Source organism: Sinocyclocheilus grahami, unplaced genomic scaffold (assembly GCF_001515645.1).
Source record: "Sinocyclocheilus grahami isolate Dianchi unplaced genomic scaffold, SAMN03320097.WGS_v1.1 scaffold850.1, whole genome shotgun sequence".
NCBI classification, from domain to species: domain Eukaryota; kingdom Metazoa; phylum Chordata; class Actinopteri; order Cypriniformes; family Cyprinidae; genus Sinocyclocheilus; species Sinocyclocheilus grahami.
Genome location: NW_015506029.1, coordinates 1 through 13,990, shown reverse-complemented (window position 1 = coordinate 13,990; position 13,990 = coordinate 1). Strand labels below are relative to the sequence as shown.

The window sequence follows — 13,990 nt, the reverse complement described above, 5'->3', positions numbered from 1 at the left end:
TATATATATATAGATATATATATATATATATATAAATGTATATATATATATATATACTGTATGTGAGTCTAAATCACTGTGGATACTAAAGATATTGATGTGGATCTGGCCTGCAATACTCGCAAACACACACTATTTAAGGTAGCCAGAAAACCAGGGTGCCTGGTTCAAGAACATGAGAAAAGGTAGAGAAAAAGAGAAGAAAATATTAAAAGGAATAGAGAAGGGCTAGCACTGGACCCACCAGAGGGTTGAGCTCATTTTAAATTGGGGCTGTTGCTGCCCCAGACTTACACATTCTCACACACCCACCCAAATCATGACCCAATGCCAAAATACTGTAAAACTCATAATTATTTTTTCATTTTTTCCACAAAAAAAAAAAAAATCCCAATTCAATTTCACCCCCAGATGAGGAGTGAGCCTAGTGGGAAGGATGGGAGAGTGAGAGAGGGAGAGAGAGAGGAAAGACAGGGAGGTATTGTGTTAGTACGGTTGCAGTGGTTCAGTGTTTGCTTTGGTTTCTAGGGTAACACCAGACTGCAAAGAGATAACTTAAACAGATGTGGAGAACCCGACGGAGGGAGGGAAGAAGAAAAAGACGAAAAAAGAAATCAGGAAAAATAACGAAACAGAAAAGCCACAGATAAATCCGCCTTGTCTGTGAGTGTTTCTGGTATTTTGGTGTTTAAAGAAAGAGCAAATCACGTCCAGAGAGAGAGAGAGAGAGAGAAAACAGAGCGATTAAAAGAAAAAACAGAGGGAAAAAAAACTGGAGAAAAGAATCATTCATGGTATTTACTTATTTAAAAAAGAAAAATCTACATTTATAAACATGGATGGTAGGCACGCAGGTTGTTGACACTGTCAGCAGATAAAAACATTTAAAAATTATTTTTCCAAATTATTTTTAACCATGAAATCGTGCTAAAATTAATCAAATATATATATATGTTATATATAATTGTATATATGTTACCTGCAGCATAAGTCTAATACACATTGATGATTTACTTTAAGGATTGCAAACAAAAAATTATTTAATATAACAGGAATGTAATATTCCAAATATTTATTATTATCATTTATTATTATGAATATTATTATATAATTTTATTATATAAATGTACACCATTTTTATGGAATCTATCCCTCTATAAAATAAAATAAAATAAAATGTCTTGTTTAGGACCTCATATTATACTTTTATATTATACATATATTATACTCACATTATACTTTTGTAATATATTAATTGAGACTAATTTAGAGACAACCTGGAATATCTGCACTTGCAAAATATTAAATTGTCACACTGCAGGACTACTTGAATAAGAAAAGATAATATTTGATTTAAGAAGTTGTAGCATCTAAAATACATCCTTTTTCTAAAACATTCACATACATAAATGCTTACAAATATAATGCCTGTTGATGTTTTTTATCATCTACCCATGCGTGAGTGTTTATGCATCTGTGTGTATGCACGTGTGAACCTCTAGTTTCGGATTATGAATGAATTCTTTCAAGTCATCCGCAACACGACGAAGGTTCCTCCTTTCTTCTGGGAAAAAACAAATCTGGCAGGCCGAATTAAGAGAGACAAATTAAAAAGATAATATTCCCTTTCTAGTCAGCTGAGAGAGACCTTCAAACCCCTCTTGGACTTTTGACAATTCAAAAGCAGCAGCAAAAATGAATGTTTTGGTTCCAAAAAGCATCATCTCAACCATAGCTGCTCTGAAAATAATTAAAAGATTAAAATGATAATTGGAAACTCAAACTTCCCCTCCCTTTCCCACAGATCCTTACAAATGGCGAGTGAATTTCAATTAAGAAAAAATGAGAGTGGAAAAGAAATTAAATAATAAAAGTGTGTGAAATATTGATAGCATCTGATATATCGTCTCATCTGCAAGATCACTGAGGGCCGACCCTGACAAACAAGGGAATTGAAGAAGAAAATTGACCAGCACAATGACCAGCTCCTCTTCAAAGCGCTCATATTAACATCTATTTCTCAATGATATATTCCACAGAAAAGAGCTGTTTATATGGAGCAAATCCGAATGAAACAAGACTTTCTAAAAAAATTCAGATCAATGTAAGATCATGGCAGCCATGCAAAATGGGAGTGAAAATGGTGTTGCTTGCATCTCCTGTATCTTTCCCAAAAACTGTGAGTGGATTAAGTGTCATTTTATCATTTAAGCTAATTTAGACTAGATTTAAATATTATTATTCCCAAATCAAGTGCTTTGTTTAGCCGCCTGGCCTCATGCACACTGATACAACAAGCGCTGCGAGTTTGCCCTTTGTTATGACCTATGCAAAACAGAGCTTATCTGTTTACACAAGAATACTTAAACTCAGCATCATTAAACCCTCAATGTCAGGATTCACAGAAAAGTGCAGGGTCTACAAATACATCTAGTATGGTTAAAACAAGACAGGTCCTTCACGACATCTCTTTGAGGGTCAGAGAAAACTCATTTGAATTTTTTCCAATAATTAAATTTTTTCTTGCCACAACTGGGCTATAGTGTAGTTTGGGGTCAGTAAGAATTTTTGATGTTTTTGAAACAAGTCCTATCCTATGCTCACCAAGGCTGCATTTATTTGTTAAAAACACAGTAAGATTGTGAAATATTACTACTAACTTGTTTAATATATTTAATTTTTATATATTTTCATAAGCCATTATGCCAGTCTTCTGTGTCCCATGATCCTTCAGAAATCACTATAACGTGATTTGGTGCTCAAGAAACATGTCTGTTTATTATCAATGTTGAAAACAGAGCTGCTTAATATTTTTTCAGGATTCTCTGACAAATAGAAGGTTTGAAAGAAAAGCATTTATTTAACAGAAATATTTTGTAACATTGTGTCTTTACTGTCACTTGATAAATTTTATCCTTGTTGAAAAAAGTATTTATTCATTTAAAAAAAATCTATTTTAATCCAAACTATTGGGACAGTAGTGTATATTGTATACAACATTTTTTATATAAAAACATGCAAATAAACTTCTGACATTCAATAAATACATGGGCCTAATATTATACTTTAATATATTTTCTTTTTTTCTATATTTTATTACTATATTATTATTATTTTTATTTATTGTCTATTCTCTTTATTATTGTTGTTTTATTACCTTAAATTATTGTCTGCACTATGTCTGTACTTTCTGTACTGGAAGCTCCTGATACCAAGACGAATTAAATGTGTGTGTAAACACACTTGGCAATAAAGCTCTTTCTGATTCGGATTCTGATATTTTATTGCAGAAATATATCATAGTCCTCACAAACACAAAATAAAACCTATACTATTAAAAACAGGAACATTGCAAAACATGATTTAAAAGCCGTCAGCAAATGTTTTCAAATGTTACTGTTGAAGGCAAAGAATGTGCAGCAGAATTGACGTTTTGGTGGCTGTCGCGTTGGTGCTTGGGATGAATTTAGAGACAGTGGGTTTTAATGCACGGTAAAACCCTTCCTAAAAATTGTGCCTTTAAATTCATCCCCACATTTGTTCTGTCAGATAAAGGTAAGAGATGTCTAGCTTCTGTCAGAATGAAGAGTAAAGCTGCTTGTGAACTGTCATATTTGAATGTTCACTTCAAGTTCAATAAAAGTCTTGAGGACTGTCTAATGAACAGTTTCACTGTTAGGAAAAGCCTTTTATTTAGATAGTCTAGCAGGAAAGCCATTAAAAGCAGACGTCCTTTAGGAGCAAATCACCTGGGCGGCACTGACCTCTTCATTTGTCCTCATCAGAGATGAGTTACTGCTAATGTGAGCAAGCATCATTAGGGATGTCTCAGCGCTAGTATAAATTTACACGTCCTCATTCACATTAGGAAATACTTCACTTGTACAGTAATGTGTGTGTGTGGTCAGACCTGCTGGAAAGGTTCAAGAGCTCGTGTTTGTCTGCAGCAGTGGATTTGTCCTCCAGCTCCCACAGCAGAACGCTGATGAGATGAGAGTTCTTGATGACAATGGGCACCTCCTCGAACATGTTCTCAAAACCCACACTAGCCTTCTTCAGCCTGCACACACAGAAAAGACATTTTCATTGTCATTGACAAGTGTCAGAATCTGGAAGTGACCCCGTCAAAGATTTGACATCACATTGTTGATAACAGCAAGCAAACACTCTGACCAAACTAGGCACCAAATGTCAAATTTCAAGCAATTTGTCAGACAGATTTTGAAAGTGAAATGGCTGTGCGATTTGACAATCATAGCCAATCAGGAGGAGCAGGATTATGGATTAAATTTAGGAAGAATATACAAAAATAATAATATAATATAATATAATACATTTAAAAATAAAAATATATCCTTTAAAAAAAAAATCCATATTTAATACCAGTCCAACTGAAGTAAAAAAAAGAGTAAACTTTACAACATTTACATATAAGTATATAATATATTGTAATATTATAACAATAATAACTTTAAGAATATAAAATTATCTCTCTCTCGCTCTCACACACACACACACACACACACATTAATTAATCTGCATTAACTTCATTGAGCCCCAGGAATTTAAAGGCTTACCCATCTGCTGAGAAGTCCTTCTCTTTACAGATCTCCATGAGTTTTGGGGTCAACCTGTAGGCTTTCAAACACAAAGAACCCTGGGCTGTCTTGAGGGGATCTACAGAGAAAGAAAACCAAAGACAAAACATGGATGGTCTTTCTGAAGACAGCAAACAAACCAAAGTGTTCTGACTTGCTCAACACAGGGTACTATCTATAAACTTAAAAAAAAAAAAAACATCTTTGTGACCAAAAAACAAAGGCAGTAAAGGCTGTTTTACGACAGACATATGAAAAGTAAAATTTAAGATATTAAATTTGAAAAGATGCAGTATATGTTAATCTTACAGGGGAACAGAACTGTCAGCCAGTCAGAGTGAATTAATCTCACTGTCAGAAGGCTGACATTTCGGGAAAAAAATAAATAAAATAAAATCATTAATGTTCTGTCTAAGATGGGCAAAACTTGCCAGTCAGCTCTGCCCGCTATCCATTATCCAAAGACAGGATTTATAACACAGCTCTGTTCTGATATTAAATGCATTTAGACACTGTGGAAAGATGATCGTCTGTCTTTTCATACGGTCTTGAAACTTCCCTAATGACATAAAAATGGCAATCTAAACAACTCAAGGAGATCTCAAGATCAGCTCAGACAAAGGTAAGATTTAGTTAGTCTTCTTCAAGTACCTGCTGAAATGGAGTGGGCTGAATCAATATCAGGTTTGAGGATTTATTTATGCACCACTTCTGAATGCCATCCACAATGCCTTTTGCAACAACAGTGTAACAACTTGAAATAATAAATACAAAACACAAACACAGAACTGCACAGAAGTGCATAATAGTGCAGTATAGTGATGGGGACACTATACTGTCAAAAAGCACCGTCCTTCGGATGAGACGTTAAACCCAGGTCCTGACTCTCTGTGGTCACAAAAATCCCATAGCACTTCTCGTAAAGAGTAAGGGTGTAACCCCGGTGTCCTGGCCAAATTGCCGTCACTGGCCCTTGTCAATCATGGCCTCCTAATAATCCCCATCCACTTGATTGGCTCTATGACTCTTCTCTCCTCTCCACCTGTAGCTGGTGTGTGGTGAGCGCACTGGCGCCATTATACTGTGGCTGCCGTTGCATCATCCAAGTGGATGCTGCACACTCGTGGTGGTTGAGAAGAGCCCCCCCCCCCACATGATTGTAAAGCGCTTTGGGTGTACAGCAATACACAATAAAGCACTATACAAATACATCATTCATTCATCATTCATTCATAATGTAAACAGATCTGAAAAAGAAATTGACTGGTGCTAGCTAATGTAAAAGTTGCTGTGATGCTCAAAGAGGTTTTTAGTATGTTGCATTGTGTCGACTGTTTTTTGGTGTATTACAAAGTGGTCTCTATGACTTGTGTAGTTCATGTTATGATAATGATAATATAGCATGATAATATTATCTGTAAAGAATAATTTGTATTGAAATCAAATTTTTGGCCAAAATATGAACACTCCTGAAATCTACTTAACAGGGTTTTTTTTCAACTACACCAATTACTAACATGTATAAAATCTAACATACAGCCATAACATTTATAAAAAATCCTAAGAATTCATAAATTGTGAATTAATTGGATGGATGGATGAGATATCCCTAATTTTTGACCCTCCCATTACTAAAATGTGCAGAAAATCAAGCTTTCAGCAATAATTTCTCAAATTTTATTGCATATCATAATGAAAAAATATAAAATTAGTATATGTATATGAATAAACTATAAATACTAGGAACTGAATCATGACTGACATGATGTGTGATGAATCAGGAAAAAAAATCACTAGTCATCTCAACTAGTCCCACTACATGTCCTTTGGCACTTTAAAAAAAAAAAAAACACCCCCTAGTACCTGAGAGCTAGAAGAACATACAAAACCACGTCTATCAAGTCTCAGTTTGTGGACCCATCGGCCCTCTGAATGCTTACATTGTTCATGTGGAGAGTGCACTTGGTGCAGGGTGGGGTTTCTGGCAGCTGCTAGGTGTCTGAGATATTTTTAGTGAGGAGCGCTTGCTTGCCACCACAAGGAGGAGACTGAACAAACACTCTGATAGGGATCCACATCTGGCCTGAGGGGGAAGTCTGAGGAAAGTTACAGACAGCGTGGACCACGAGACCGAGAAAAGGACAGGGGGCGTGAATGAATGAGGGGTGCGAAGAACCGTTAAAGTTTTATGTTTATGTTTTCACCCAAATCAGTGCTGGAATCAGAGCGCGTTTACCGCGCGTCTGTCCCAGTTAGGTGGGCGAGTGGAGGTGTACAACATTTGTTTGTGTGAGTTTGGGGAAACAGATCTGTTGTTAATGCACTTGTCTGACGATTCCGCCACCCTCGTGCCGCCATCGGCCCATCGACATCTGGGATGGGTGGCATCTGTGCCGGTGGATGAGGGGGTGTCCAGGTCCTGAATCCACTCCTGAAGGTACACATCAGCTCTGCGATAGCAGGCTAAATAAACAGAAGGGAGGAAACCCTGTCTAGACAAGGCTGCTGCCGGGCCCGCTACGCACACCAGCCTCCTGTTTACACAAGGGGGGAATGCTGTCCACAGCCAAGAAACGATGGGGTAGAGAGACGAAGAGAGAGAAAAGGGAAAGTGGTAGAGCAAACAGTGCAGTAGAAAAGAAGTGTGTGTGTTTGGGTGAGGGGTGCTGAAACATGCTGCTCTCTCTCTCTCTCTGTACGTACAGAAATAGAGATAGAGAAGTGCAGAGGGGGAAAAAAGCAATCTGGTGATACCAGAAAGGACAGCTAAATACCTCAGACACCATGCAAAAACATGCCAAATGTAGGTCATTAAATTATTAGAACAGTAGGCCACAACATTTTTTGAATGTTTCAGTGTCACATGATTCTTCAGAAATTAATTCTATTACATTGATTGATTTGGGGCTCAAGAAACATTTCTTGTTATTTCAAATGTTGAAACAGTTGCTTCTTAATATTTTTATGGAAATTGTGATACATTTTTCAGCATGGTTTGATCAATAGAAAGTTTAAAAGAACAGCATTTATTTGAAATAGGATTAGATTTTTTTTTTTTCAATTTTTTAAAATTTAAACAATATAATGTATTTCTATTACTCTTATGGTTTATATATATATATATATATATACAGTGGGTACGGAAAGTATTCAGACCCCTTTAAATTTTTCACTCTTTATTATATTGCAGCCATTTGCTAAAATCATTTCAGTTAATTTTTTTTCCTCATTAATGTACACACAGCACCCCATATTGACAGAAAAACACAGAATTGTTGACATTTTTGCAGATTTATTAAAAAAGAAAAACTGAAATAACACATGGTCCTAAGTATTCAGACCCTTTGCTCAGTATTTAGTAGAAGCACCCTTTTGATCGAATACAGCCATGAGTCTTTTTGGGAAAGATGCAACAAGTTTTTCACACCTGGACTTGGGGATCCTCTGCCATTCCTCCTTGCAGAGCCTCTCCAGTTCTGTCAGGTTGGATAGTAAACGTTGGTGGACAGCCATTTTTAGGTCTATCCAGAGATGCTCAATTGGGTTTAAGTCAGGGCTCTGGCTGGGCCATTCAAGAACAGTCACAGAGTTGTTGTGAAGCCACTCCTTCGTTATTTTAGCTGTGTGCTTAGGGTCATTGTCTTGTTGGAAGATAAACCTTCGGCCCAGTCTGAGGTCCTGAGCACTCTGGAGAAAGTTTTCGTCCAGGATAACCCTGTACTTGGCCGCATTCATCTTTCCCTCAATTGCAACCAGTCGTCCTGTCCCTGCAGCTGAAAAACACCCCCACAGCATGATGCTGCCACCACCATGCTTCACTGTTGGGACTGTATTGGACAGGTGATGAGCAGTGCCTGGTTTTCTCCACACATACCGCTTAGAATTAAGGCCAAAAAGTTCTATCTTGGCCTCATCAGACCAGAGAATCTTATTTCTCACCATCTCACAACTCCATGCGGGCTTTCATGTGTCTTGCACTGAGGAGAGGCTTCCGTCGGGCCACTCTGCCATAAAGCCCCGACTGGTGGAGGGCTGCAGTGATGGTTGACTTTCTACAACTTTCTCCCATCTCCCGCCTGCATCTCTGGCGCTCAGCCACAGTGATCTTTGGGTTCTTCTTTACCTCTCTCATCAAGGCTCTTCTCCCCCGATAGCTCAGTTTGGCCGGACGGCCAGCTCTAGGAAGGGTTCTGGTCGTCCCAAACGTCTTCCATTTAAGGATTATGGAGGCCACTGTGCTCTTGGGAACCTTAAGTGCAGCAGAATTTTTTTTGTAACCTTGGCCAGATCTGTGCCTTGCCACAATTCTGTTTCTGAGCTCTTCAGGCAGTTCCTTTGACCTTATGATTCTCATTTGCTCTGACATGCACTGTGAGCGGTAATGTCTTATATAGACAGGTGTGTGGCTTTTCTAATCAAGTCCAATCAGTATAATCAAACACAGCTGGACTCAAATTAAGGTGTAGAACCATCTCAAGGATGCTCAGAAGAAATGGACAGCACCTGAGTTAAATATATGAGTGTCACAGCAAAGGGTCTGAATACTTAGGACCATGTGATATTTCAGTTTTTCTTTTTTAATAAATCTGCAAAAATGTCAACAATTCTGTGTTTTTCTGTCAATATGGGGTGCTGTGTGTACATTAATGAGGGGAAAAATGAACTTAAATGATTTTAGCAAATGGCTGCAATATAACAAAGAGTGAAAAATTTAAGGGGGTCTGAATACTTTCCGTACCCACTGTATATATATATATATATATATATATATAAAAGGAATGATAAGCCTACATTGATAATTCTAATAAGTCATTTTAGAGATTTTAGAGCAAATGATTATGCATTGATAATACAGCTAATGCTTTGATAATGCAGTTATTAATACAGTCTAGCACAGTTTTTAGAGAGAGAGTGAAACTAAGTTTAACTGCTTCAAGAACAGCGACGTCTCCACTGAGAAAGCTGCAAAACTATTTTATTGCTAAAGTTGCGGGGAAGCGCAACATGTTTCTGTGCACGTGTATGCATTTGTATGGGACAGACAGTGGGAAAAGTGTGTGTGCTTTCTGTGGATAATAAAACAATTTTGTAGGAAAAACATGGAAATAATTTGTCATTTTTATCCTATACTTTGATATATTTATTGGCTTGGTCACTGTCGTTGTGGGTTTTGGATCTTTTGCTGTTGTAGGACCTTTGAAATAACTAAAATAATTTGGCAAAGTGATATGGACAAACGTTTTATATGCACATGCTGACTGACAGAGACAAAAAAACTGTTAGAGAAACTTACCATATATAAACACAACTGACTCCTCGATGGCATGCTGGTAGCTGAGCTGAGAGTCCAGAAGGGCCCGGCTGACAAAAGAACCATAGAAGGTCGACTGGTACCAACCCACATGAAGATGATCAATATTTACATGGCGCAAACTTCTCATCATCTCCATCTACTACTGAACTACAAGAGAAAAAAAAAGAAAAAGGCATCAGGGTGGGAAAGAAGGCATGATGTTGTGATTTCTCAATTGCACATTTTGCTTGACGATTATTGTCCCTCTCATTATGTGGAGCTCTGAGCACCTCTTCACCTGAAGAATAAGTCACAGCAAACAACAAGGACATGCAAAGTGCCTTGAGAGGGAAAATGTCTTACAGATATAATCATGTCCGCCTTGTTTCATTGTCAGTTAAAGAGCTGTTAAGGGTTATAATTCACCTGGTCTGGATTCTGGAGACCGATATTCAACTAATAAGTGATTTCAACTGTGAATATCAATATTTCTTAATAGAAGATGATGATATTTTGCCCAATACTCAATTGCTATGAATATTAAAATCTAATTCTAGAAAAAAAACAAATACTGCAAAAACAAATACAAGAACATTAAAATAAAGAATACTATACTATAGAATACTATTATACACACACACACACACACCATCAAAACAAAGCAAATATTATGTCTTAATTTATTACAGTGCAAAAATAAATATTATTCTTATTTGATATCTTTGTCTTGTTTAAAAAAAAATGCAAAAAATGCTTAAAACAAGATAATATTAATAAAAATAATTATAATTATTATAATATATTTGTCACATTTATGTTCTGTTTCTGTTTAGATTTCCCTTGTTTCTGTTCTTCCTGCCGGTGACCTATACTGTGTTCCCTGATTAGTTCATTAGTTTCCACCTGTGTTGATTAATAATCTCATTAGTTCCCTTTGTTTGGTTCTTGCTTATAAGCCCTCAGTTCTCCCTTAGTCTTGGTCTGTTCTCTGTCATGTTTAGTTGTGTTATCATTGTCTCCTGGTTCCTGAGTTGTTTATTAAAGTATTCCTGTGTTTGAATCGCACTCTGATTCTTCAGTCCTGTTCCTGGTACACACTGTACGCTGATAATATGATGATTTACCTGCTGGCTTGCTGGAGCTTTGAATCCATGTTTGCAATGTTGAACTGCCTTTAGCAGCCTCCCTTCGCTCTTTCTCTCTCTGTCTCTGTCTTCCTTTTTTGTGAAGGCATTGTTTTTGGAAATTTTTTTTTGTCTACAAATTGTGCCAACAACAGCAAATTTGGCGTCTCCTGGTTCCTGAGTGGTTTATTAAAGTATTCTGTGTTTGAATCACACTCTGATTCTTCAGTCCTATTCCTGGTACACACCGTATGCTGACAATATTATTATAATTTATAATAATAATAATAATAATAATAATTTATTATAATAATAACAGCAATTATTACAAATATATAGTTAATACAATATATTACAAAATTATGGTTAATAATAATTATGATTAATAATAATAATATTCACAATGTTAATAAACATGCTTAAAAGATGCATTTATCTGAGTACTAGCAAAATAAGAATATATATAGACCTATTGTGCATAAATACTGTCAGAAATTCAGAAAACACATACAGTATGTGACCCTGGACCACAAAACCAGTCATTAGGGTCAATTTTGGATTTTGAAATTGAGATTTATACATCATCATACTACGACCGTCTCACAGCACAGCCATCAACACCCTCCCCCTACTGTTTCTCAAACTGTACTCAAGATCTGTGAAGACGATGTAAGCAAAGTCTTCAGGAGACAGAAGATAAGGAAAGCCAAAGGCCCAGACGGTGTCTCTCCAGCCTGCTTCAAAGCCTGTGCTGTCCAGCTATCATCCATCTTCACATTGATCTTCAACAGATCCCTGGAGCTGTGTGAAGTCCGCTCCTGCTTCAAACGCTCCACCATCATCCCTGTACCCAAGAAACCAAAAATCACAGGACTTAATGACTACAGACCTGTTGCTTTAACGTCTGTGGTCATGAAGTCATTTGAGAGACTGGTGTTGGCCCACCTGAAGGACATTACTAGACCCCCTGCAGGTCTGTGGATGATGCAGTCAATATGGGACTGCACTACATCCTGCAACATCTGGACAAACCAGGGACTTATGCAAGGATCTTGTTTGTGGACTTCAGCTCCGCTTTCAACACCATCATCCCAGACACCCTTCAGAATAAACTGACACAGCTCTCTGTACCCACATCCATCTGTCAGTGGATCACCAGCTTCCTGACAGACAGGCAGCAGCTAGTGAGGATGGGAAAACTCACATCCAACACCTGCACCATAAGCACCGGAACCACCATCTCACAGGACACGAAGTGGGTCACTCATATTGACTCCATCTTAAAAACCGCTTAGCAGAGGTTGTACTTCCTTCGTCAACTGAAAAAGTTCAACCTGCCACAGGCACATATGACACAGTTTTACTCAGCTGTTATTGAATCGGTTCTATGCTCTTCTATAACTCTCTGGTTTGGGTCAGCCAGCAAATCAGATATAAGAAGACTGCAGCCGACTGTTAGGACAGCAGAAAGGATCATTGGTGTCCACCTGCCCAATCTTCAGGACTTGTACAACTCCAGAGTGAAGAAACAGGCAGGTAACATCACCAAAGACCCCTCTCACCCCAGACACAACCTGTTTGCACTTCTCCCCTCAAGCAGACGCTACAGATCTCTGTGCACTAGAACATATAGGCATAAAAACATTTTTTTCCCCCCATGCCATCTCCATCTCTAATTATTGCCTCTCTCTCAAGTACTATGTAAATACATATGCATATTTTTAATACAGCTGTATATATAGAGTAAATAATGCACAAATCTGTACATAAATCTTCTGTTCCAGATTCATACACATTATTATTTATTGTTAAGTCTTATTTAAATGTTTCTGTTCTCATGTCAGATATGTATGTATATATGTATGTATGTATGCATGTATGTACCAAGAGCTTCTTAAAAACCACAACAAATTCCTTGTGTGTTTGCGCACACTTGGTGAATAAAGCTGATTCTGATTCTGATCTGAAGTCTGAATAAATAAGCTTTCTATTGATGTAAGGTTTGTTAAGATAGGACAATATTTGGGCGAGAAGCAACTATTTGAAAATCTGGAATCTGAGGGTGCAAAAAAATCCAAATATTGAGAAAATCGCCTTTAAATTTGTCCAAATTAAGTTCTTAGCAATGAATATTACTAATCAAAAACTAAGTTTTGATATATTTACGGTAGGAAATTTACAAAATATCTTCATGGAACATGATCTTTAATTAATGTCCTAATGATTCTTGGCATAAAATAAAAATAATTTTGACCCATACAAGACCCCAGCGACTTAAGACTGGTTTTGTGGTCCAGGGTCACAGTTTAGTATAGTAAACAAACAAGCAATAATATTGATGCTGCTCTTTTCATACAGCTGAAGCATACAGTAACCATAGGCAATATTGATTCAATATCCTTTTCAAACTTATATTCACAATTTAGCACAATAGCATCTGGATATCCTAATATTCAGAAGGATTTTAGGATAAAGTTAGGATAAGTTAGGACAACCAAAGTAAGATAAAGGTAATCTTATTTGAATCCACAAATGATTAAAAAGCAGTCTGTTCATGCTCAGTGCATAAAGTGTCTGTGCTTCAGTACCATGTAAAAATACATCCTTGTCTTTACTAGCATATTCACTATTAGCTTATGAGCAAAAACCTCTCTCTGACAGAACTCCGACAACATTGATGGGGTTTTAATGTTTAAATGAAATGGATTCTAATCCTTGGACATTTAAGAGCTCTGTCAGCAATGCAATATCACTTTACTAGTATTGCCAGTTAGCATTGTTTACTACTATAGGCTAGCTTAGCGAATTGATATTAAACACTACGGGCCCTGTCATACACTTGGCGCAATGCGGCGCCAGGCGCGACGCAAGTGTTTTTTGCTAGTTTCAGCCTCACGCAGTTGTCATTTTCACGTCCTGCGCCACGTTGTTTAACCTGTTAACCCGCACCGGCCCGAGGGGCGTGTTTAGGCGTG

General features: G+C 37.2%; 1 protein-coding gene across 1 annotated transcript; it reads right to left on the bottom strand.

Annotated features, from left to right (window-relative positions):
- Positions 1–1,920: 1,920 nt before the first annotated feature.
- Positions 1,921–10,058, bottom strand: LOC107562945 (eukaryotic translation initiation factor 3 subunit H-B-like). The gene is made up of 4 exons (XM_016247706.1): positions 9,892–10,058; positions 4,578–4,677; positions 3,911–4,060; positions 1,921–1,936 (listed from the first exon to the last, which is right to left on the bottom strand). The coding sequence occupies exons 1-4, from the start codon at positions 10,046–10,048 to the stop codon at positions 1,921–1,923; spliced, it is 423 nt and encodes a 140-aa protein (XP_016103192.1). The 5' UTR covers positions 10,049–10,058.
- Between the last annotated feature and the right edge of the window lie 3,932 nt (positions 10,059–13,990).